The sequence below is a fragment of the Lagenorhynchus albirostris genome, chromosome 8 (genome assembly GCF_949774975.1).
Source record: "Lagenorhynchus albirostris chromosome 8, mLagAlb1.1, whole genome shotgun sequence".
NCBI lineage: Eukaryota > Metazoa > Chordata > Mammalia > Artiodactyla > Delphinidae > Lagenorhynchus > Lagenorhynchus albirostris.
In genome coordinates, this window is record NC_083102.1 from 94,508,087 (window position 1) to 94,534,723 (window position 26,637).

The following is a 26,637-nucleotide window of genomic DNA, read 5'->3' on the forward strand; positions in this document are numbered from 1 at the left end:
CAAATGGGAGGAGCCAGGGCCCAACTGCTGAGCACGGATCACATGGGCTGAGACTGAACACGGGAGGATTCCCAGCTGCCGGGGAAGATCACTGATCTGGAGGCCCGCGGGGCTGCTCCAGGGGCAAGCTGACCCTTTCCCGTCTCCTTAGGCGTCCTTGTAGGAGTGCAGGGGCTCCAAGGCAGGCCCAGCAAAGAAGGAGAAGTCTGTGGGGTTCTCTCCTGCCTCCCTCCCCCTGGCCTCAGAGAAGATGAAGTTTCCTAAGCCCTCCAGCTGGTAGTCAGGGAGATTAGTAGACACCAGGGATGCACTGGGTCAAAAATACGACCAAACACATCTTTGGGGGCTTTTAGTTCAATGGTTCAGGCACAGAGAACCTGTGCTATCCCTTTACCACTGGCATCAGAAGCCCTCATGCCAACTCCAGAGCTTTTTTCAAAGCAGGGACAGGCTAGGGGTTTAGCTGCTTCTAATTGGGGTGGCTGGGGAACCTTCCTTCAGCTAGAGCTTGACTAAGTAAGAAGCCCTATCAGACAGAAGCATCTCGGGAAGAGAGCACAGCCAATCCCCCCGCTTCCCTGCCCTGGCCCGGCAGTGGCTGTGGACCCAGGCAGCCGCGGGCCTCTCTCCCGAGGGGCCGGTGCTGGGGCGAGGCTGGCCGGCTCTCCGGGTCTGCCAGTACTTCTTCCAGCTTGCTTGGCCAGCTTTCCAGACCACCTCACACGTACTCACGGAGCCCGGGCCTGGGAACTCTCCAGCAAAAGGGAAATTAGAAGCAAGAAGGAGGTGTGAGCTGAGCCCTGCAGAGCTGCCGTGGCAGGTGGGAAGCAGAGATAAGAGTGGGGAAGCACGCCTGTTACTTTGTTAAAATAGTCTCCTAATATGAAAATGTAAAAAAAAGAACAACCAAACCCTCTATGCACTCTTAACTGGAAATACCACATAAAGTTTCTTGTTCACTTGGTGACGAGCCAGTGATGGAGAGCTCGGCGGGTCCCTGTTCTCCCTAGCACTCCAGCTCCCTTGGGCTTGCTCTGCCTTTGCAGGGCTGGGCTGGACCCCACCTCCTGGGGAATGGGAAGAAAATGGGGAGGGGCCCTCGCTTGCCCGCTCTCCTGTCTCCCTAAGGCACAGCAGCTCTGGGCTCTTCCTGTCTGAGTCCAAGGGCATCACCTCCTCTCCCCCTCCCTTCCACATGCCATCCACCGTCACCGCCAAAAGGTATTTAAGTTATTTTCCCCCCAAAGATCACAATCATCTCCCACCTGAGTCTTGTCCCCCGGGCAATCGGATCTGGATCCTGTAGGCATGGAGCAGGCGGTGTGAACGGGTGAGCCTCACACGACTTCATGCTTCCCTCCTACCTTCCACTCCCTTCTTTACTGTCTACTCGTTCTGAAGGCCCAGTTCAAGGTCACTGGCCTTCCTGACATGTGCCAGGCCATCCTGTGTCTTCACAGGTCTAAGTCACTGTTGAATTCCCTCAGCCTCGAGGTACCCATACCTCGCTTCTGTCTAAACCTGCCTGCATCCTTCAGTCCTTCCCTCATTTCCCTGGAGAAGCCTCCATCCTGCGGTCCAGGTAGTTCCAATGATGCTTACTTTGTTCACCGCGACATCAAGCACCTCCTCTCCTCTGCCTCTTTCCTATTGGATGATTAACACGGTCAAGCCTTTTGCATGAAAGAAGGAAGGAAGGGAGGGAAGAAAGAAAGAAGGGAAAAAGGAAAAATGGAAGAAAGGAAGGGGAACAACTACAAGAAAAATCCAACTTTCCACCTCTCCAGTCTCTTTCCCTTGGAGTTAACGTATTTCATACTCTCCGAGGTGCCCATGACACCACTGAAATTGTAATGTCTCTTAGAGGATAGGAAGCATGATGTCGCAGCTTAATTGCATGCTTGCTTTTTTATCAGTACGCAGGCCTCTCACTGCTGTGGCCTCTCCCGTTGCGGAGCACAGGCTCCGGATGCGCAGGCTCAGTGGCCATGGCTCACGGGCCCAGCCGCTCCGCGGCATGTGGGATCTTCCCGGACCGGGGCACGAACCCGTGTCCCCTGCATCGGCAGGCGGACTCTCAACCACTGCGCCACCAGGGAAGCCCCTCAGTCTCCCTCTTGTTCAATCCCCGTGCCTGTTAATGGTGCTCTTACCCTTTGCTTCATCTCTCTCCTGTATACCACAGGCTCCCAAGTCTGGGTTGGTACTTAAATCTCTCTTCTGGGCACCTGCCTACAGTATGTGTCTCCTTGTATTTTCACTCCTTAAGCCAGAACTTCTCAATCTGGAATTATTTTCTCTCCAAGGGACATGTAGCTATGTCCAGAGACATTTTTGGATGTTACAACTTGGGGGTAGTGCGTACTGGCTAGGGATGCCACTAAACATCCTACAGTACATGGGACAGTCCCCCACCACAAAGAATTCTCTGGCCCCAAATGTCAACAATCCCGAGGTTGAGAAGCCCGGCCATGTGCACCTCAGATGGATAACGCCCCAAACAGAACCTGCCCTCGAGTGTCTTCTTTTTACGGCACGCCGTTGTGTTCTGTGGTTACATGTCTGTCCCTCCCACTGCGACACAAGCCTACGGATCCGCTGCTTTATTCATCTTCCCGTCTCCAGTCCCTAGCAGGGAATCTGAATGGGATAGTAGACATCAAGGCAGCACTGCTGAACGAATGGAATGTGTAACTCTTGTCTGTCTAATATCCCCAGATAAACTGTAAGTTCTCTGAAGGCGGAGACCATCATAACCTACCGCTGGGCACTGAGGAAGGTTGGAAGCTCTAAGGGAGGGAGTGGAAGATTCAGGGAAGGGTGAGAAAATTTGGAGAACCTAAGATTCCATGCCCCTGCTGGGTGAGTATGGGCCACAAACCATATGGAAAGAAAAAAAAAAAAAGCCTAAAACCAGATTCTATTCTAGATTCTATGACTATTCCTAAAAATAGAAAAGAGTTTGAATAACTAGGTAGAGAAGGCATAAACCAGGTTTATGCTGGTAAACTGAAATTTTAAGAAAGCTAACATTAAAGGAGAGATTAGCTCAGGTTGTATTTGGAATAGTGATTATACCATAAAGTAAAACCTGTGAAAATTAATGAAAGGGAAACCTCAAAGAAAACTGGATTACAGAATACTACCACTCCTTGTCAATTATCCCAAACAGGAAGATGTCAATTACAGACCCCCACAGGAAGAGACAACCTTGTACTCCCAAACAGGAAGTACAACAACTTTACTGCTCCAGTAGGAAGAAGGAAGATTTTCTTCCCGACTATGAACAAATGCAGCTCAGCCAACAAGGGGCCGTCATCATCCCAATGCTCACTTTCCTCCAGTGAACTTTCATTTTTCTCTCGTTACTGACTTTCTTGTCCCACTCTCTTTTCCATAAAAGCCTTCCATTTTGCACAAACCTAGGAGTCTCTCTCTGCCTCCTAGAGGATATGGTGCTCCACTCATGAGCAGTTTAATAGAGCCAATTAGATCTTCAGATATACTCAGTTGAATTTTTTTTTTTTTAACAAACCAAAGGGGGAACACTGCCAAGAAAATAAAGAGAAAGCCATGGAGGAAAAAAAGGGATGAATAAGACATTTTGGCACTTGGTTAAAATTTTCCATCTTAATACCAGAATTCTCCTGTCATATTCTTTTCTGGGTAACACATAACATCTTGGAACCAAAATGACTTAATATAAATCTTTATGAAATACCAAATGGATTGCAGCTTTGCCATTTTACCTGACTCTGCCTCCTTCACATCTCCTTTACAGGAGGCATCTTTTAGACAAAGCTGTGAGTGGTACCTGCGGTCTGCTCACATGAACTTACAGGAGTCTGTCATACGCCTCATTCCCAGGAGTGTCCCATTTCATACTTTTTCCTTCTATTAGCCTCATTTGTCTTATTTATTTTAACTTGCTACCTCGTACGCTTCTTTGTAAGCTGACAATTTATACCTAAGACAGGGCATAAGTTCCTATTTTTTTCTGAACGCATTTGGACACCTTATGGGAAGGATCTAGTTATGAAAGCAAAGAATTTTGGATTTATGGGAGGAAATTCTCCTTCGTGAATGAGAAAAGCATGAAACATCCCTATGACTGGACGATCTCTGCTATAGGACAAGGAGAGAAACATTCACCACCCACGGGACAGGAGGTTCCCTGAGACAGTGCTACTGCACCTGTGTGTGTGTGTGCACCTGTGCGTGAGGGCTGCACCCATCTCTGTAGCCCTGTGATAGTGACAACCAGGACCACCTGTCCTTCCCAGCAACAACCAATGCCTTCAGCTGGTGGCTCAAAAGACACCTGATACTACTCAGGAAGAGGAAGGGAAAATCTTTTGGAGTCTTTTATAGTGATCTGGAGAAAACTATCGCAAGCTGACAAGAAAAGACAAATGAGAGAAATAGCTTATGTTTCTGTCTGATGTCAGTTATTAAAAACCACATAAAGGTAGGCTTCTACCATGTCAGATTTTCTCTTGACATGTGGTAGGGTATCTCTGAAATGAGAGGATAATATATAAAAGAGGGACAAGTTTTTAGACATTAAACCTATTCATGTCTTTCCTCCTAGAGTTTGGCAGAGAGAAAATTAAGAAAATCAGTCCAGGTTACAACTGGTGTGCCTCCCAGGTCCCCTGTCCTCACACCCTAGCAGGGTGTACTGCCCCATTCTCCATCTTTGGGATGAGGAATCTGGGTCTCAGAGCAAAAGTTCCCTCTGCGTGTGTGTGTGTGTGTGTGTGTGTGTGTGTGTGTGTGTGTGTATGTGTCGGGGGTCAGGGGGCCTGGGTCTAAACAGGTTCTGGATTTTTCCAAAGAAAGCCCTTTTCCCATTCAACTGTGAATTAAATAAACCACCTACAAGAAATTTCAGTACAAAGAGTTTTTTATTGACATTGTAAGAAACATTGTTCTTTCTCTTTGTTATAAAAAGACTAAGTGGTTCTGAAAGCAAAAGTAGAGTCCATCTGTGGCGGGGCGGCAGCCCCGGGCTAGAGGTGGGCGCGGGTGGGCATTGCACGGGCTGCAGGCTAATCCGAGGAAGGCCCGGGGCCGGCCACGTCCAAACACTATGCCTACAATACTTAAATGTATTTACACGTGTTTCTTTTAAAAAAAGGATTACACATTTTATTTTTTAAAAAATCTAAAAAAGGTGAAAACAATGAACTCGTATTTTATCTTACACGTTTGCAGAATACACAACAGTAACTTGTCAGAAGAGGACATCCTCCTATCAGTTCAAAACAACATGGGAAGCCAGGTTACAAGACAGCTCAGACTCTGCTACAATCGTGTGCTCTCGTCTGGGGAGCACGCAGCCTCGAGCCCTGACTGGGCAACACCAAGTGGTCCCTCGCTTCGACGACATTAACATAAAATAAGGCACATACATCGCAAGAATCGAAACTCTGCAGCTCAAGAGGGTGAGCCAGTGAGTGAGGCGCAGGGACAGTCTAATTAGTTCTTTAGAAAACAAAATGGATTCGACATGCTTAACGTGGATGCCAGACGGCGGTACCGTGTATGAGCCTGCATTAGGAAGTAGCCAGGACCCTAGAGAGGTGGTGTTATCTCCCTAAATGCAAGGGACAGGGAAGTGGAGAGAAGACTGGAGGCTGGGGATGGGTTCCATCACAGGAGACGCCAAGTCTACAGAGATCCATGTCCAGACGGGACACTTGTAAGTGGTCCCAGAAGATCTTCCTTACACTATCACAACAGATTGAAAACATACACTTGCCTCTTCCACCTCTCCTTTCCTCCATCTTTCTGAGATTTCCATACTGAGAGAAGCCAAATACTGAGCTGAAGCATGAGTGTCTCCCGCAAATCTGAAGGCGGGAGCAAAGAAAACAAAGTATGAAGAGAAAAAGATAGGGGGTAACCCGGAGAATCAGCAGAAACCAAAGGAAAAACAGAGGCACGAGGTGACAACCGTGCTCATCCCAGGCTCCATCCATCCTTCCACGTAGTGGCAAAGGTGACATGGGAAATTATAGCAATTGATAAATGCAGGACACATCTAGGAATGCTAGTGGGGAAAGGATTCAGATGGAGGAGAAGGAAGACAGGGATTGGATTAAGCCACAGGGGCGTGCGAGCTCAGACCAGGACCTGGAGATTTTGAGTTCGTGGCAAAAACAAGATTCATGGAATGGATTACTGATTTTGTAACCAGATCGTGACCTGTGTGAAGAACACAGAAAATGCCTTGATCTTTCCATTGAAAAGTGGTAGAGACTCAACTCTCCTCGCTCAGATCACTACTTGTCTTTTGATTTTAGACTCTGTTCTGAAGTGGATGCTTCCTTTGATTTAAATGTAGGTGTTGCACGGGGAAGGGGGTGGGGATGGCCGGAGAACCTCAGCATCTCTCTGCTTTCATTTAGTTGAAAGCAAACCGACTGTCTTAGCCAAAGTCCCAAAGGGCAATTTTACTTCCACACTGAGATTCTTGGTCCAAATGAGAGAACGTAAACATGAGAATAATGGACTGCTCCTAATATTCTTTCTATTTAATACTTTTATTTGATTTTGTCTAATACTCATTTAAATGGCAGGAATAAAGGGGAAAAGCCACATGATGGACTCATGAATCACTTTGGAAAAATCCAACTCCAGGGTCAAGGGGACAGAATACAGCAGGTAGCCTGAGGTGTCGATGTTTTATTTTCATAGCTTACGTATTTTTAAAAGTAAAATGCTGGATAATCCACATACTCTGTGCACACCTAGTATGTCTTTTATGTGTAGCAACTGCACCTGGGGAGTAGCTGCACTTTTCAAATCTTTAAATGTTTTCATCCAAAAAAGTCCAGATTAAGTCCACATGAAGGACAAACTGCATACAACACTTAACTTCTTAAATGGATGCATCACTTAATAGATAGGGTGCAAAAAAAAGGTATCCACACAGCTACAAAACTTCTTCCCTGGTGCTTTCAAATACTAAAAATATTTGAAGCGATTTATTCCAAATATCTTTGTCTGTGAGCTTTTTTCTTCTACAACCAAGTTTTATAAATCCCCTAAAATAGGGCACTTAGAATAGAAATACTCCTTCGCTATAGTGGAATTAACATATGTTAATGACATAGCCAGTTGTGGGGTCAAGTACCTATATACTCAGAACTAGACATCATCAATTCTCAGTTATCTACGAAAATGGGGCAAGAGATGGAACTACCAACAAATACGCAAACCCACAAATATTCCCCAAACAAATTCTCCACGGTAGCTTGAATCTGCAGTCCACCTACCTTCTTACCAGAACAGATGAAAGTAACAGCATATGTCTGAGTGTCACCCAGCGCCCTTCCCCGTCTCCCTGGAAGAGCACTGAACATTCATGGACAGAAAGAGAGACAGGAGGCAAGGTCATACAGACGTACCCACCCCAAGCTCACGTATGGACAGGAAGAATTTTAAACCCCAGTGGTGGGCACACCATGTCATGTGCAGGAGTCCCAAATTTCGACCTGTGTGTATCTGTCTAAAGCATGCTCTGAACTGAACTGCGGGCAAGGAGCACCTCAAAAACCTGTGACCTCTGATACAGTACACTCACAAGAGATTCCCAAACTCCCTCTCCATGTTCTGATTCTCGTGCCCAGTGTGGGAATTAAAAAACAAAAGAAACAAAACACGAAAACAAACGTTGAACACACGTAAAGGAAAATGGAAAAAAGCTGGAAGTGTAACCCCTTGGTCACAAGCACACCAGTTCCTATTTCCTTGGAGTAACAGAGAAACATGTCAAATCCTTTCATCTGCCCTCTCTCCAAAAAGAAAGAAAGAACATGCACATCACACATTTACACCGGTTTACTAAAAAAAAAAGGAGGGGGGCAGGCTTACAGTTTTTAAAAAAAGAGGGTGTTTCGAGTGTAACAATACTGATTCAAAACTGAAATGGAAGACAGTTTCTCCCTAGAATACTTTAGGGTTTTTCAGAGTCCTTTTCCATAAAAGGAATATACTTGAAACACATCCCAGTTAGGTGAGATGAGATTGCTAAAACATATACAGAACTAAAAAAAACAAAAACGAAACAGCCAAAAAAAAGGGTCAATTTAATCTTTTAAACTCCTAAAGTTTCAGGTCTCTTGGCAGTCTTTTTTTTTTTCCCCCCTAATGCCTACTGCATAACTGCAAGGAATTTGCTTTCTTCCGCGAGGGAGGTCAGCAGAGAACTCATGTCCCCGATTGCCATGTTGGTGGTGCTCAGAGACAGAGCTGGCAACGGGAGGGCGGCGCGTGGCGTGGTGAGGCGGGACGAGCTGTGAGAAAGGTTCTGAATGATACTGGGGCTCAGGGCTCCTGACATCAGGCTGGCGTGGTCCGCGTCATCTATGATAGCGTCGAAATCAATCTGCACCCCTTCCAGGTCGTGGCTGTCGAGGCCGTCCACGGTGCTCGTCACCTGGTTAGCACCTGGGGAGAGTAATTCAGAGTTTTCTGCGCTCGCCCCCTGGAGCAGGCAGTTGGCTTCTGACACGGAGAAGGACCCAGTTTTCATGTCTTGCTGACCGAAGCCAATGGTTTGGTCATAGAACTGACCAGAGTAACTCTGCACATTCGAATAGAGCTGAGGGGGCTGCCCTGGCATCTCCGTCTTGATGCCATTCACCCTGCAGGTCTGACTTGGGTCACAGAGCTGTCCTGGCTGCAGAGCGAGGCCGCCCCTCGGCCCAGCCTGGCGCCGGCTGCCCCCATAGCTGGCACACGGCTGGTAGCCCCTGACGGCTGCCAGGCTCGACGGCTGGATGCCGGTGCTGGGAGGCCCTGGCAGGCCGCTTTCTGGCCCTTGATAGACGTGGATATGTGAGGTAGCGCTACCGTGCCCCAGCATGTGCTGCCCGGGGCGGCCTGCCCCCTGGGGGTGCATGCCGTCACTGAGGAGCGGATGCGCCAGGTACCCCTGCCCCACCGGGTCTGGGCTGGGCATGCCGTTCACCGTGCTGCCAGCTGACTCGTTCGGGGCCGACAGGCCAAAATCCGGCTGGCTCCCGCTCCCTTGCACGGGCATGCTTTTCAGCTTTGCTGCCTGCATCCCGGCACCGCAGGCCCCGTCGAGCAGGCCGGGCTGCCGGGCCAGGCAGTTCCCATACTGCTGGGCCTTATAGGGCTGTTCGTGGAAGGCGTTCCCGTTGGTGCCCGCAGCTCCGCCGCCGCCGCCGCCGCCGTGGCTCACCAAGTGCTCCGGGCCCCCGAAGGAGCCGCCGTGCTCCCCGGGGGTCGGATACCCCCCAGCCGGGCCAGCCCCGCTCCTCAAGGGATTCTGTGGGTGGACGCCCACGTGGCTGTACAACCCGAAGGCGCGGGCGTGCTGCGCTGTGGACCGCTGGCCGCATTTCAGCTTGGAGGAGGACAGGTCGGCGCTGCCTGAGCTGACTTCGTTCCACTGAATGGGCAGGTCGGATTTACCGGCATCAGTGCAGGGCGGCTCCAGCCCGCGATACTGCTGGCTGGCGTGGCTGCCGGGCAGCCCAAGGGGGTCAAAGTCGCCGGGCCCGCTCCCCAAGCCGGGCCCGTGGGGGACTTTGCTGTCATCAGAGACGGTGCCCGGGAAGTGCTGCCCATACCCGACTGGGTTCTGGGAATTTAAATACTGCACCACGTCGTCGGGCAGGAGATCCTCATCGTTCAGGCCCACATCGGCGTCCATGGCCAGGGACTCCAGGGTGACGTTCTCAGAAATGCTCGGGGGACAGGGAGACGCGTGGAAGTGTCGGGACTGGCCCCCGTCTGGCCGCGTGTAGTTCTGAAGCACTAGATTACGCTTCTCCAGGGATGGAGGCAACACCGGAGGGTTGAAGCTGTTAAGGCTGTTGAACCGCTGCACCCGGGGCAGGGAGAGGCTCTCGGACGCCGTCCGCACCGGGTCGCTGGCTCTTCTCACGCCATTGCCCAGCGCATCCTGGGGCAGCAGCGGGCGCCGGCCGTACCCGTGGGCGCCGCCGTCGCTGCATCTCCGGGGAGGATGTACGGGCGGCAGGGTCCCCGCGGGCTCCCTGCCATCGCCCAGCAGGGCCATCCGGGTCTTGAGGCTCATCCTCTCCATGTTGGGCAGCGGGGTGGGCGGCGGACCGCCCGTGGCGGCGGCGTACTTGGCCTTCAGGCGGTACTGCTGGGCGGGCGTGAGGCTGAGCAGGCTGGGCAGGCCGTCGCCCTGGCTGGCCTCGCTGGACCTGCGCGAGGCGTCGGTGGAGATGGGGTCGTAGGAGTCGGCCACGCTCACGTTCTGGGGCCGCCCCTCGGCCTGGGACGCCTCGCTGGACCGGCGGCTGGAGAAGCAGGGCGAGATGCCGGAGGAGCGGCGGCTGCTCAGGTAGGCGGAGCTGATGGTGCTGGCGCTGCTGTCTCTCCGGTTGAGCAGGTTCAACATGGTGATGTCCACCCCAGAAAGGTCGCTTCTGTTCGGGAGAAGGGGCGGGGGCCCGCCCAGACTGCCGCTGGTACTGGGCTGCATGCCTGCACAGAAAGCCGGGGAGACAGGGGTTCATTTCAGGATGACTTAACACAGGTGTCGGCGAACAGTGACTCTTTTCGGTTTCTGGGGCCGGGCGGCCTCGGCCAAGGTTACCCATCGCTGCCCTGCAGCACCAAAGGGCCTGGGGACAGTAGTAAAGGGGTGGGTGAGGCTGGGTGCCAATAAAACTTTATTTACAAGAGCAGGTGGGAGCTGTACATGGCCCACGCCTGGTTTAAAGAAAACAGGAACAACTCCCCGGATGAGCTAAGCTCCTTCACTGGTGCAGTGTAAGGGCCAAGTGAAGGGTCCCTGGAAGTATATACAGTGCTCAAGTTACAGGAAGTACCAGGGCAGAAGGCATATATGTAAGCTCAGGGCTTCCCCATGACATCCTATGCGGGTGTAGCGCACCTGAGTAGGTAGGGTGGGGGAGGTTCACCCTTGGGCTATGCTGCAGATTTGGAGTGTGATCTCAGACACACAAACTGACTGGGGGCCAACGGTGACAAAGATGGCTTGCCTTTCTCTGAACTAGGCCATCAGTCAAAGTGACTGCTGACCTCCTGGCTGCAGACTATGGAAGCCAGAGACAGGTGCTAACCCGGGATGCCTCTGTGGCTGGGATTTCCTTCCCCTGGTCTAAGAGGTATGATTTCACCATCAGAATACGAGTCATGCACAGTCTTACTTTTCATTTCAGGATTAACCTCTTACTGCCTGCTTTTAAAACATGGACTCTCCAGAAAGGCAACACTAACATTTATGGTTCCAGCATCATTTTAGGGCTGGTGGGGAAACAAGCAAATGCAAAAACCAAGGGCCCGGGTCTGCTTAGTGCTCCGGCTGCCCCTGAAAGAACAGAAAACCCTGCGCAGATACGAGGACTGGCCAGAGCTCACCGTTTCCTATGAGAGGAGAGACCGCAGGGGCTTTGGGGGGTAGAATGGGATGCAGTCGCGGAAGCATTCCATTCACTTGTTTGAGTCTTTCTAGCTTGACGTGCTCCATCCATTTGGTCCCTGCCGGGTTCCTCCGGGCTTGCAAAGCGAGGGCTGTGGTTGCAGTGGAAATGGTCGAGTCCATGATTGGGGTTTCGTCAATGGCACTGAGGTCGCCCATACCACCTCCATCGGTTACAGGAAGCTCGAGCCCACTGTTGGAATAGTTGCTGATGGGGGACTGCTGGCTGCTGCATGAAGACTGACCACCAGGGCTTGGCTGAGATGTCTGTGCGGTCAAGACGAAAGGGGAAAGAAAGGTCAGCCGAATGATAAAGGCCAGGGAGCGGAGGACGAGCGATCACGCAGACCAAGTCCTGCGGGATTCTCAGTGGGTGGGATGAGGAGAACTACGTTCCGGTGAGTGGAGGTGGCCTCCCTCAACCTCAGTGACCGCGCCGCAGGCGGACGTGCAGCGGAGGGAATGGACAGCGGGGGTGCCAGCCATGGAACCCTGCCCCAAATGCCGGCTCTGCATCACACTTCCTTGTTGGCTCCCACCCCACCTCCATGACTTTATCCTTTGGGCAAATTACTTAGCCACTCTAAACGTCAGTTTGCTTATCCAGAAAATGGGGACAACTTATTTATCCTAGGGATTGTTGTGGGAAAGAGGTGTAAAGCCCTGAAAACACACAAAGTTCAAAAAGACCTGGATGACAGTAATTAATTGGCTCGGAGAGCGTTAGCAGTTATTATAAACGCTTTAGTCCTCGGAATATATGTTCCAAGAGCACATGTTAACTCCCCTCCAACCAGCCCCTCTATACTATTCCGGGCTGTTGTAACCTCTCTACTTTCCTTCTCCATTTTCTTGCTTTGTAGAACTCCAAGCAGGGTGTAGGTAAAAGCAGTTGTGAGAGGGAAAACTTCAATCACTTGGCTTCTGCTATAGCCAGAGAGGATCCGCATTGCACTAGGAGAATTGGGCCCGGTTTCCCTAACCCCAACCAAGTGGACTGGGTAAGCCAGTTCTGCAACTCGATGGGAACTTAATCTGGTCCACTGGTTCTCAGGGAAAGAACGCCCTCCACGGGCCCCTGGCCGTGGGGACTGGAAAGCTCACTGTCTCCACATTTGGGAGCCCTCTATAGAATGGCCTGCATTGAGCAGTCCACACAACCTGGAACTGGCCCATCTAAAATTCCAGTGGTGCCCTGGTGGATAAACACTCTAATCCTTTAGGCAGAGATAAGAAAAGTGATGTTCAGAGAAGTTCAGTGACTGCCCAAAGTCACAAAGCGAACATTGTGATGACCTAGACTCCCAGACCGGCCTCCCTTCCATTCTTCTGTAGCACCCTCTCCGGTGTTACCTAAAAACTAAAGCCTGACAGCAGCCCAAGAGCAGGGACAGATAACTACACACACTCCAGTATAGACGGCTGTGGTCTCTGGTGGTGCTGTCAGCAAGGGGTCTGGACACAGTCATTTTCCGTGGAACAGTTTTTCTGAGAACACAGTACATACACCCAAGCAAATGAACACTTTCTAAGCGAGCACCACATGGTACACTAAGCGTGTCCTGGGCAACCAAGCAGAGAAAAATAAGATACACAAATGTGATCGTGAATGCATGAAGCCTGTTTTACGTTTTTGCTTCTGCAGTGTCCTGAAGGACCAGACCACCTGCTCCTTTGCAGAGAACTTAGATCATCCAGGGCTTTGGATGTCTTTTACGCTTGGATTGTCAAATCAGCATGTGTGTGTGTGTATGTGAATCTGTGTGTATGTACACACGCACATGCAGGCTCACACTTGCACAGGGCCCGGAAGAAGGCTCACACGCACCTACAATTAGAAAATGCGTAAAGGAGCGCAGACGTTTCAATATAGATTAAATTGCCCACAAGTGTATTCAGATCTTGCTCTAAGAAGGTGGTGCACGTCTGGTCCAAGCATAAATTTACACTAGTCAATATGACAATTAAATAGTCTTTGAGAACATCTGCTTGGTCGGCCCCAGTGTGATTTATTATGAAAACCTAGACAAACAGAATGATGGATTTCAACATCTAACTCCACATTTCCACATGCTGAATGTTCAAAACACATCACTTCTATGTTGGAAACATATCTGAGTAACGTCCACTACTAAAAATATCACAAAGGACAAAGACGAAAGAAAAGTGAAACAAGTAAAAGTTAAATGAAAACAAAACAAAGAGAGCAGAGAAGCCAAAATTCCCTCACCTTATTACCCACTGTCCTTAGGAAGTGAGAAGAAGACATTTAGGAGCATTACACAGAAGAGAAGTTGGAATAATAAGAAAAAAAGGAGAAAGAATTTAATTTATAGCATGATGAGCAAATCAAAGACAAGTTTTTGAAGAAAGAATATTAGAAATGTATATCTGTACCTTAGTAAATGCCTATGAAGATATCTACTTATATTTACATGTGTGTGTACATATTCATAAAATAGTCTCCCGTGGAAATTTGATTAATTTATTAACCTCACTGAGCCTCAGTTTCCACACCGGTAATATAAGGGGTCTAGTCTCAGTCTCTGTGAACTCTTTCCAGCCCTTTGTTTCTATGATTTAATTATTTTATAAAATATTTCACATCTTGGAGAACCTCAGATGTCACTGAGCAAAATCACTGTAAATTTTTTTTTTTTTTTTTTTGGTACGCGGGCCTCTCACTGTTGCGGCCTCTCCCGTTGCGGAGCACAGGCTCTGGACACGCAGGCTCAGCGGCCATGGCTCACGGGCCCAGCCGCTCCGCGGCATGTGGGATCTTCCCGGACTGGGGCACGAACCCGTGTCCCCTGCATCGGCAGGCGGACTCCCAACCACTGCGCCACCAGGGAAGCCCCACTGTAAATTTTTATTTCTACCAATTTTCTTTTTAAAGGATGGGTGTTTGGAGAAGAGATAAGTTTTCTTTTCTTTTTTTTTTTTAAAACTTTTTTTGCTATGGATGTACATTAAAAGTACAAGGGATTCTGGGTTCCTAGGATGTCCTAAAAACGTAAATCATTGTCTTTCAATGACATAATCTAGGAGACCACAAATTCACTTTCCTTGTTTCATTAAATACTTGAGGATAAACGGTTGAATCTTTTGCACAATTATTATATAGGTGGACTTTATTTTAGGAAATTGATAAATGCTCCCCCCCAAAAAAGTACATAAAACACAGCTTACAAATTGATTAATTCAAAAGTATAGTGATCAGTCATAACACGTATATAAACTTCTTACTAAGGTGTTTTTTTAAAAGCAAAGTAGGGCTACCCACTGGGAAATAATGATACATCTGGATAGATTATTTGCATGATTTTGGGCTAGACTTAGTGTCACTTTCTAAGACTCGTAAGAGTTTAAAGACAAACTCAGTAAGTCATTAAATTCCACTCTATCGATTCTGAAGTTTTATGTGCATTAATTCCCGCCCAGACATACCGCTACATGGTGACATAACTTAGGAATTCATAGGATGTCCATACAATTCTTGGACTTTTCTAATTTTAAGCAAATGCTTCTTTGAACTGAGTAGAAATCTGCCTGTCTGGTCATTTCCATGCATCTGGAAGTCTAAGCCTGTGACTTCTACCTAGTACGTTTCTTCCACATCCCGAGATTGACAGACTAGAACCCAAAGCGCAGAGCTGACCGCATTATACATATGCCAAATACAAATGTACTGTATCTCCTCTGATCGCTACTCTCTTCATTTTTCTCGTTGTCTTTGGAAAAATTTTAGATAGTTCATTCTGGCCCAGGCATAAGGCAAAATCACCAAGTGAAGTTTGAAAGGAGCTGCAACAGTAGCTTAATCCACGTCTCCTATTTGTCATCCAACCATATGATTTTTGCTGATGACATCTTTCAAATCCCTCCCTTGCTTTCCACCTCCGCAGTTCAGGCACCACTGCAGATACGGTCTCGAAGTCTATCAACCAGTCTCTAGATTGGCACTGGGGTTGTCTTTTCTAACAACTTAGAAAACCTAAAAAAATCCCTTTATATCCTCCCCCACTTTTTCCTCTAGCACATTCCCCCGGGGCCCCAAGGCTGGGGCCTGGCCGCTCCCGCTCTTGCTCTCCAGCATGTGGTCCTTCGCCTCTCTGAGCACTGAACCTGGCGGCCACCTGCCCCCTGCCTTCCCGTCGTGTCCTCGAGTGCACTGGCTCCGAACCCTGTGACCCGGACTTGTCTTAAAGCCCCATCACACTGAGTTGCGTTTGTTTCTTGGTCTCCCTATCCCACTGGACTACAGACCCATAAAGAATAGGGGCCATGGCTTATTTATCTTGGGGTCACCAGGGCAAAAAAGTCAGGAAATATGTTTACAGAAGGACTGAACGGAGGATTCTCTGCATTAGAGACCTGCTGAAAAGGTGCACTGTGGTGTCTGTCGACCTGCCGCAAGGTGGGATGCTTCCAGATGGATTTCAAAAACCAGTTAGGAAACCCTGGAACTCTTTTCTGAGCTGAGCTCTGCCGTGCAGATCAACCTGGGGTAGGCCATCCGGCTCAGGGAGCTCTGACCTCCGGAAATCAAACAGTGGGATGCAGTGAGAACGGGGCAGTGAAGTCCGTCCCTCACCCCTGCCCTCAGCGCCCTACCTGGCCCCTTTAAACACCTGGGAGAACGTTGGGGAAAACCGGAAGGAAAGCGAATGACATACCATGGGCTTCTCCGCCTTGACCGTTTTCACTTGGAGGCATTCTTCCCGCTTTGAGGTAGTGTTGCTGAGGTCCTTTTGCTCCCCGAGGGCTCCCTGAGTCTGCCGGCCGGGTGACCTAGACTGTGAGTGGCCGCCGGAATCTCGTGGCGCCGGGGGCCTGGGATGCACGTCCCCACGCTGCTTCTTGGTGACGTGAGCCTCTGGGCCGTGCACGGTCTTCACGTGTTTCCGGAGGGAGCTGGGGTCTGTGTAGCGCTTGGTGCAGCCGGGGATTTTGCACACGTACGGTTTCTGCCAAATGCCCCAAGGATGAAAGAAGAGGTTGTTATCAAAGCGGTTATTCCCCCGCCCGACGGTCTTTTGTGGCTACTCGTTATATTTTTAATTCTTTCAAAGCACGATCACAAGGCTGTGAGGTGTTCAAAACCCTCTAAGTGGTGCAAAGGTTTAATAAATCTTTAAGAATCCAGCTTGAATATGTTATTATTTTAGAGAGTGCTCAGGGTGCGCGGAGAACGCGTAAATTGCGCTTATGTTCTTGGAAGCATTTATCCTGTGAGTAGGAAGAAGTATCGTGGTGTCACGTGGTGCTCAAGGGATAATTTGATGATGAGGATGGTGGTGATGATACTGCTGATGATAACAGAAGAAGGCTAAAAGACACCCATCCTTTAATGAGAAGAACGCTTTGGGGAGAGCTGGTGTGAAGATCTTTCTTACAAATGTCCTGGTTCTCAGACCTAATATCACTCTACCTCCTTTGAAAAATGAGCTCTTTACACATTGACACAGTAAAAAAAAAAAAATTGCCTGCAGCCTCTCCCGGGTTAGATATCACTAAAATACTTTCCTTTGGGTTGTATTACAACTGCGGGGGTTGTTCAGGGCTCAGAATATCCAGGACCTTTCTGATCTTCGAAGTCGTAAGCCCTGTCGGAGTGTCCACGAATGCTTACTCGTAAACCGATGAGGGCGGATGGATGTCGTCCTGGAGACGAGGATTCCTGCATGAGGCTCTGCTCGCGAGTACTAAGATCTAGAAATTAGTTCATGCTACTTTTCTCTTCTACATGGGCCAGTGATCAAGCCTACAGATACAGTCATAAAAAATTATATGGACCCTTATAGCTGAGTATTTACTCGCATCACAGAACTCATGGCATTGTATTCATGACCAACGTCAGAACTGTGATTTCGTTTACTTCCCTTGAAATCTAATATATTCAAGGATACTTATATGAGTCTATATTTACCTCTGTGTATACCAGAATATGTGCTATTAGGTAAACAATAGTCATAAAAGTCATGCTTAATATAATGCATCCATTACAGTTATATTAAAAAGATTCCCTGTCTTATAGAACGATGCTTTTTCCCTAAAAGCCCAAGAACAGACTGAGAGCTACCTAAAATGATGAAATGTCCTAAAGTAGTGAAATAAAGATTCCAGAAATTATCTTGAGAGACCTCACCTCCAAATTTGCGATTCTTTTGGGTAGAATTGATTCCCATTAACCACAAATTACTTCTACTCAGGAGCCTGTGTGATTTGCAGCATATATATATAATGAAATGAGCACATCAAATTCTATGCATTAGGGACAGAAGAATGGCTCTGATGATTAGTGCTATTACCGTATAGCATCTGACCTCGGCCCTGTGCTTTGCTCACTCTGCCGCTGTGACAGACAGACAGGAATGCATGGGGTAGGGAGAGGGAACACAAAGCCAGGCCAGTGTTACATGTTTAAAGAGCTACTCTTCCCATAAATATCTGCAGGTACGTATCATGGGTTAGCTTGGAAATGGGAACACAGCTAGAGGTGGAATGAATCTGCTAATGTTCATGAGCTCCTGCATTTCCAGGACCAACAGAACATACAAGTACATGTGTGCCCATGTGCCCTTGCATGTGGACATATATAACAGCCACCTACAAAAAAACTCCAAGAACACAGGGTCAGGAAACTTAACTTCCCAAGAAAACACATTAACTCAGTTACGTTTCTTGGCCCCCAAATTCTGTTGTGATGAATGACTGAAATGCAATCTAATGGTAGGTAAAGATAAATGTTGTCAGGATTCTGAGTTACCCGTATTTCCTGTCCTGGATACTTAACTTTTGGTACTGTCATTGCCTTCTTGACTCCCTGAACTGAAAGGTATTTTGTGAAAGTGGGGATACTTATTCTACTTGACTGTGTAGAATGTATCCAAATAAAATTTTTGGTAAACATTTAATGGCCCCTACTATAGGCAAGACTCTGAGCACAAAGTTTTATAAGACAAGATCAAATCTCAAGGGGTATAAAATATGGTAGGAAAAATAAGACAGCATGAATTATCTACAGTACAAAGTGTGGATGCTAGAGAAGGATGTGGACAGATGTGGACAGATCACCCTTGGGATGATCGTGGGAGGCATCAATTTCGTTTCTGTATCTGGGTATAACGCCCAGATCATGGGGTCAGGGTACGGGCTAAATCAGACCATGTGCACGCGGTGCTTACCACGATGTGATGTGGGGCACATAATAAGTGCTCAATAAACAGAGATTTGATTAGGAAGAGGCGTCGTAGTTGGGTCCTGAAAGACAAACAAGATGCTGAAGGATAAAAATGAGGGCAAGAGGATGCAAAAAAAAAAAAAAAAAAGTATCCAGAGCAAAGGTCCAGCAGCAGGACCACTTCAGGCATGGCTGTCTGGAAGGTTCCATTCATGGTCACCATTGTGAGAGATCAAGGGAATGGTGAAAGGGAAGGCTTGGGTCCAGTGAGAGCAAATACAAGCCTAAGGAGTCTAAACATTTCCTATGGGAAAAACGGAGCCACTGGAACTTTCTGGAGAGGAAGATACAACCGAATCAGAGCTCCAGGAAACTGGCTTCGTCTGGTTTGGGGAGGAACGGGAGCTCCCTGTTCTGGAGTAGGGAGCCCGGTCAGAGGCCACTGCAATGGTTCAGTGACCCTAAATGGGCAGGGCAGCCATGGGGGCGGGGAGGAGACCTAGATTACCCGAATGGGTATTGCTCCCTTCCTGTTCTATTCCACCCTGCTTGCCTCATCTAGAATAGCAAAGTGCTCTGCGGATAACTAGCTATCAATATTTGTTCAGTGAAAGAACTAAGATACAAATAAGAGAGCAAAGAAATGAAAGAAGACATCTAGATTTGTCTACAATTGCTTGATGATGCAAGTCTGGATTTCCTGGATACACTTAATTTTGGTGTATCTGAAACCGTCCATCATTCATACGCAAGGACAAGGGCTTTCTCTATGTGGAACAGAGAAAAAATGATTTACGTGTTTGTGAATAAAATTATATTTATGTGTTTGTGGCCAACGTTAATAATTTATTTTAGGTGAGTTGCTCAACCTTGGTGAAAGATATTGTTGACCAAGGTATGTTTTCATCTCATGATGGATATTAAACTCTCTACAACATTGCACTTTTTACTGCACAGGAGAATTCATGTTTAAATATAATGCACTTAATTAAAGCAAAGAGACATGGGCACACATTTGAAGTCCATAAAAAGATAAAAAGCTCTGTCACTATGTTTATATGTACGCACTGCTGAAGTCCTAACATACCCAGGGCCCAAACTGATCCACAGTAACAGGAGAGAATCTACAGGAATGAATGCCCTCTAAGTTTCCAGTCACAATTGTACTTAAATACATGAAATGTAAACATATTAATTAAATTCTAAGTTAATCAAATCCCCTAAAACATTTTAAATTGAGATTTAATTCACATCCCATAAAAATAACCCTTTTAAGCTGCACAATTCAGTGGCATTTAGTACGTTCACAATCTTGTGCAATCGTCCCCAGTATCAAATTCCAAAATATCTTCATTATTCCAAGAAGAAACCCTGCACGTATTGGCAGTCACCCCTATTCCCCCTCCCCCAGCCCCTGGCAACTACCCATCTACTTTCTGTCTCTATGGATCTGCCTCTTCTAGACCCCCTAGAAGCTGGTACAAAACAAGTACAGCGGATTACACCGCAACTATCGCACACTGTAAAGCGTTTTTGACGTAAAAGATGGAGATGTGGCATCTCCTCTAAAACATCTGCAAACACTGGATCGATAATGAGATCCTAAAGGACTCAGGCTTCCTTATTCTACTATGAACCATTGAGAAAGCGTCTGTATAAGTGAGCTCATGTGTGTGAGTTTATGTGTGAGTGTGTTTTTAGTGTGGCTAATCCTCTTAGAGATGTTTTTGCTCTGTCAGTTCGGCTGAAAGGAAACTTGGTGAGGACCATCTCTGCCGCCTTCAAGCCAATGGCCAGTGAGCTGAATGGTCCACTTTTACCAAATTCCCTCTCCCAGCTCTCCATCTGGAAGATCAAGAATGGGCCTGATTGGCACCTTGTAGGGTCAGATGAGAGTCATGCCAAGGTCAAGATGCTCCTCTCACACAATTTCAAGCAAACTGATGACCTACTTTGTGGGGCAGAACTACATCTCATGGGAACAAATTCTGGGTAGCTAGCCTATTTCTACCACAAACGTGGGGAGCCTTTGTGTTAATCTCTGGTACATTCAAGAGAAGACTTCACAGAGGAGGAAGAATCTAAGCTAGATCTTCAAGGAGAAATTGGAGGTCTGCAGGCAGACGTGCATTAAAATGTAAACAAAATGAATTGGAAATCATTTTCGCTCATTCTTACGCTTCTCTGAAATTTGGGGGGATAAATATCTAAAAATAACAACAACACAACAGGAACCAACTACGACCATGAAGTTTTACTCAATATATTATCTTAAATAACTGACTAGAAACCATTCTGGGTTTCTAGCTTCCAAGATCCTTTGGAATTTAGGATGTCTGGAAGCCCTATTTAGCCAAGGTGGGTTACTCTGCAAAAGTCTTTTTTGATATAAGCGCCTTTGAAGATACCACCTGGAGAAAGCAAATAAAAGTGGCTGTCTTAGCAGTAAGCTGTTGGCTGTCAACACCTTGCTTCTGAATCTCTCCTTGGTGCTTACAGGGTCGTCCTTTGAACGCATTCCTGTTCTCCCAGGCAGAGCGAGTGGATGGAATTCCAAGTTAAATGCTCCTGCTGTCTGACCAGTAGGTGGCAGTACCGAACAACGTGAAACTCGTTCCCCCTTCACCCTGCACGTCTCTCCCATCCGGGCCCAGGTTTCAGCCCTACCTTTGGGGCCCCAAACCCACTCGTGCTGGGAGTGGCCAGAAGCAAATACAACGGAACAGGCTTGCGTTTCCAAGGACATTCCCCAGAGGATTTTTTATTTCCACCACAAGCTCTGGACCCAACACGTGTCTCCTGGAGGGGCCTTACCTCATTGGAATGTGTCCTGTTCTGGTGCTTGGCGCGATCAGAGGCATTCGAGAAAGCCTTGTTGCAACCTTCGTGCTCACAGACGTATGGTTTCTCTCCAGTGTGAGATCTCAAGTGTGTTTTCAAGTTTTCGAGTCTCGAGTAGGCCTTTGTGCAACCTTCAAACTGAGGAGGAAACAGGTAAATCTGGATGATCCCACACGATGACGGCTGATGTATCCCACTCGCTTCGCGTGGATGAAAGACAGGGACGTTTGGGGGACTTCCCTGGTGGCGCAGTGGTTAAGAGTCCGCCTGCCGATGCAGGGGACATGGGTTCGAGCCCCGGTCCGGGAAGATCCCACATGCCGTGGAGCAACTAAGCCCGTGCGCCACAACGACTGAGCCTGCGCTCTAGAGTCCGCGAGCCACAACTACTGAAGCCTGCGCGCCTAGAGCCCGTGCTCCGCAGCAAGAGAAGCCACCGCGATGAGAAGCCCGCGCACTGCAACGAAGAGTAGCCCCCGGAGAGTAGCCCCCGCTCGCCACAACTAGAGAAAGCCTGCGCGTAGCAACGAAGAGCCAACGCGGCCAAAAATTAATTAATTAATTTTTTAAAAAAGACGGGGACGTTTGGAGGGTTGGCGGCTTTTCAACACCAATGAACAAAAGTCCAGTAAACTCTGCCTTTACTGGGATTCAGATGGGGCTCAGGGCCGTTCGAGAGAAAGCGTTTTCAGGGCTAAGTAAAAATCCTGGACTTTTTTTTTTTTTTTAAAGGCCACTCAATGTGGACAATGGGTTTCATTATCTGCTCAGGGATCTCCTTGAATTCCCACTGATTTCAGATTCAGCACAAAGTTCATTAATATGGCTTTGTGTGCCTACAAAGGCAGGGAATTTGATCCTGTTTGTAAAGGGCCTTTAAGATGTAAAGTACCAGGGCTGAGCCTTGCCTGGCGGGCACCTCAGTGAAAGAAGCCTTAGCCTTGCGGGAATCCCAACCCTTCATAGGTCTGTACTGGGCCATGGGGACAGACGAGGAGGGCGAGGAAAAACTCTAAAGCCATTAAGGGTTATAGTTTTAAAAAGTCCACTTAAGTTTTTCAAGTCGAAACTGGCCCCTCTCCGTGCTCCCCAAGGCTCTGGTGTGACAGGCACTGGTGCTGGGTCAGGTCCAGTGGCCCGATGCTCACTCGCAGTGCCAGACGGCACGTCCCCACTGCCACCTGCCTGCCTGCCACTCTGCAGAGCTGGGCTGTCTGACGCAGTTGCTGTTAGCCACGTGGGGCTGTTTAAATTTAAAATTTTAAGTTAAAATTTAAAAATCAGTTCTGTGATTGCTCTAGTCACATCTCAAATGCACATGTGTCTCATGGCCACCATGTTGGACGGGGCGGGTCTAGATCAATTCCTTCCAGCATCCCCCAAAGCTGTCAGCATCCTTTCTCCATGTCTCACCTCCCCTCCGTTTCGGAAACCCCTCTCAAAAACCCCAGGAGTTTATCACAAACAGCACTCCAACCCTCTTCTCCCACCACTCATCACCTCGCACGGCCCTTGGAGTACAAGGAAGGGCCCACAGGTGCAGGACTCCCCTAAGTGGACAGCTGGTCCCCGCCCCTTCGGTACTCACAGTGCATTTGTGAGGCTTCTCCCCCGTGTGCCTACGCATGTGCACTACCAACATGTACTGGGCTTTGAAGGGTTTCTGTTCTCTCGAGCAATCTAGCCACCGGCACACGAACTCCTTCTTTTCTCCATGGATATGGTCGTTATTTATATGCTGGAGTTTGGAAAAAGAAAGAGAGAAATAAAATGGAAATGTCCTACTCTTTTCTGAAGGCCAAAGAACGGAGTGCCCCAAATCCCCCAACCTTAAGTCCTAAAGACTCCACGGTACCTTTACTACACTGCAAACCTTTACCATATACCTTTACTATATTTAGGATGTTTCTTAAGTAAATTTGCTCTTACTGACTGCGGAGGGATACTTCCTAACTTGTAGGAGTGACCCGGTTTGCAAGAAGCCTGGTGTCCCAGAAAAAGTCCTTCAAGGGCATCAGAAGAGCAGAAACGGGGTGACACCCACGTCCTCTCTGGGCCTCCGTTATCTTTCATCGGCCAAGTCGGGGTCAAGGTGAACTGACCACAGAGGTGACTGCCAGCTCTCACTCCCTCCAGGCCTTGGGTAGCACCTTGGGTTAGTGCTGTGGCTCAAGACTGCAGAAAGGGCGCGCACACACACACACACACACACACACACACGCACACGCGCACACACACACAACACACGCACACACAAACACACACACGCGCGCACACACAAACACACACGCGCACACACAAACACACGCACACACAACACACGTGCACACAAACACACGCGCGCACACACACAAACACGCGCGCACACACACAAACACACACACGCGCACAAACACACACGCACACACACAAACACACACGCACACACACACACACACACACACACAGTCTGTAACAAGGACCAAGAAAAACCAAAGCACTTTTTCAAACGACACTTTAGTTCCAATTAGTGGGCTCACCCCTTTGATAAGAATCACAGAGAAATGTCCTTGATGCTGAAGATGAAAGCCAGGTGATGGTCAACAAAACGTTTAGTGTCTGAGGGTCTTTGCTGTCCTCATACACAAAATAAAGGAATGGATTCCCTAGTTTCTAAGGTTCTTCCCAGCTCTAGAATTCTGTTAATTTGGTTTTTAAAATGAAGATGAATTTCCCCGAATTCCAATTCAAAGTTTTAGGATCATTTTTTGATAGAGTTCCTTGGATTCATACATCAAATGTCCTACAACTGGGAGACACGTGAAATCTACAGCAGCGCCAGAGGAACAGGTGGTTCTTAATCTGGACCAGATTCAAGTCTACTCCAGGAAGATGAGTCTATGATTTTAATGTCCAGTCATGGATGACGGAGGCAGTTTGTGCCCTAGGTTGATACTGTTGTTTTCATTCTCTGGTCACTCTTATTATTTGCCTTAATTCAAGGCCTTTGTGAGTCCTTTCTCCCACATACGTGGAAACACGTCACTAAAAAATGTGTGCAATGAGAGAAACCTCCTCTGGGTTCCCTGAGCCCCGTAACAGTGACATGACGTTTAATTACTTTCCTGCGTAGGCTCTGGTTCCTAACTGAGTGGTCTCTGGGGAGCTGGTGGTAAAATTCCACCATCACTCGACCTTTCTCAGTTATTCCACTAGGCAGCTGGCTGCCGCAGGGGGGAAAAAAAGCAGTCTGTTGTGCTGTTTGGGGAGTTTAAAACTGGATGCGGGCAGAGAAAAGCAATTGCTGTGTACTCTCCTCTCCTAGAACAGCTCTCAGAAAGCCCGAGAAACAGGGGAGAGTGGGTGACACAGCCCAGGGTGCAGGCAGACAACTAGGACCCTTTCAGGAGCTCTGAACACAACGAGGAAACCACACAGAATCACTCAGGTTCACGACAGCATCCCAACCCCCGGCAGACAGATGTGTGTTTCTTATAGAAAGCCAACTGCCTCAGTATGAGTGTTTCTTAAACGTGATGCTGGGAATAAGTTCATCTGTATCACTTTTCTAGGTTCCACATATAAGTGATATTATACAATATTTGTTTTTCTCTTTCTGACTTACTTCACTCTGTCCGACAGCCTAGAGACACAGACATAGAGAACAAACATGGATACCAAGGGGGGAAGGGGGGGTGGGATGAATTGGGAGATTGGGACTGACACACATACACTACTATATATAAAATAGATAACTGATGAGAACCTACTGTATAGCACAGGGAACTCTACTCAATGCTCTGTGGTGACCTAAATGGGAAGGAAATCCAAAAAAAGAGGGGATCTATGTATACGTATAGCTGACTCACTTTGCTGTACAGCAGAAACTAACACAACATTGTAAAGCAACTCTACTCCAATAAAAATTTTTTAAAAACGTGGTGCAGGGGCACATACGTGGATGAAGAGAACAGATGTGCCGGCCAGGGGACAACACGCCATCTCTAAATTTATGCTTCGAGAACATGTCTGCATCTGTTCACATCACCCAGGATTGTCCCAGGTGGGTGCTGGAGCCCAGTCTTTAAGCCCACATGATACAGAGAGGTTCTATGAATTCTCCTTTCCAGGGAAAGCAATGAATGATCACACAAGTCCACTCCATACAAATTGCTCTTGGTTCAGTTTTTTTCCAAGTTATTAGGCATCAAGCTTCCTGGATGAATAGGCATGAAAAGAAAATGAAGGAAGGAAGGGGGGGGGGCGAAGGAGGATGGAAAAAAGGAGGCAGGCAAAGTTAAAACCGGAAAACGGTCTGAGAATCTGGGCTGAACCTGCTCCTTGAGTCGCGATCTACACCTTTCGGTTTCATATTCTCAGCAACTGACAGTGGCCCGGGTACTTGGCGGGTCCTCCGTAAATATCTGTTGGACTGATCGGCTCATGTGAGAAACTGAACTTTCTCTGGACCAGAGAAATTATACTTGATGCTTTTGCCTAGCTTACTTCAAATGCATTTCATCCAGTATCCGTACAGTAAGGTATTAATGTAGGTGTTATATTACTTTAAAATAAGATACCATCAAGAATTCAAAAGGACTTGAACGATTCGAATGATAGCCCAGTGAGAACCCCATCTTGCCGGGGAGAATAAAACAAATACTCAGCGACTGCCGACATTTCATTCATCGCCCACATATGGACACGTATGTACTGGGTACCACTCCGCACCAGGCCCTGTGCTGGGGAATCGGACAGACCTGAGTCCTGCCCTGAGGAAATTACAGGGCAGGGACACGGAATTACTGGAGAGACACGGAATTACTGGAGGGGCACGGATAATGGCTTAAAGGACTATAGTACAATTATAGTTGTGATCAGCGTTTTGAAGGGAAATAAGAGAGTTTTAGAAAAACAATTAACAGGAGGTCCCAAATCCGTGGGGAACACCAGAGACCAGGGTTGGCTTCTCCAATTAAGCGGCGTTAAAGTAGGACCTGAAGGATGAGTGGAGACTTGGCAGGTGTGCAGGTAAGGGTGTGGGTGGGGAGAAAGATGGATGGAAGCCCCTGGAGGAGGACAGAATTTAGTGCCTTTGAGGAACAGGGTGAGGAACACGCAGGGCAGGTGAGGATGGGCCAGGCTGAGGCAGGAGGCTTCCAGCACTGCCACTGCT

At 48.0% G+C, this 26,637-nt stretch overlaps 1 protein-coding gene across 1 annotated transcript in view; it reads right to left on the minus strand.

The window, feature by feature from the left end:
* Positions 1 to 4,888: 4,888 nt before the first annotated feature.
* The window catches only part of GLI3 (GLI family zinc finger 3), a 287,622-nt gene continuing 265,873 nt past the window's right edge, over positions 4,889 to 26,637 (minus strand). The window contains exons 11-15 of the mRNA XM_060157355.1: positions 23,071 to 23,220; positions 21,456 to 21,620; positions 16,135 to 16,425; positions 11,398 to 11,725; positions 4,889 to 10,497 (exon numbers count right to left, since the gene is read on the minus strand). Of these exons, the coding sequence (XP_060013338.1) occupies positions 8,162 to 10,497; positions 11,398 to 11,725; positions 16,135 to 16,425; positions 21,456 to 21,620; positions 23,071 to 23,220 (3,270 nt within the window). The 3' untranslated portion in view covers positions 4,889 to 8,161. The remainder of the gene's footprint in view (positions 10,498 to 11,397; positions 11,726 to 16,134; positions 16,426 to 21,455; positions 21,621 to 23,070; positions 23,221 to 26,637) is intronic.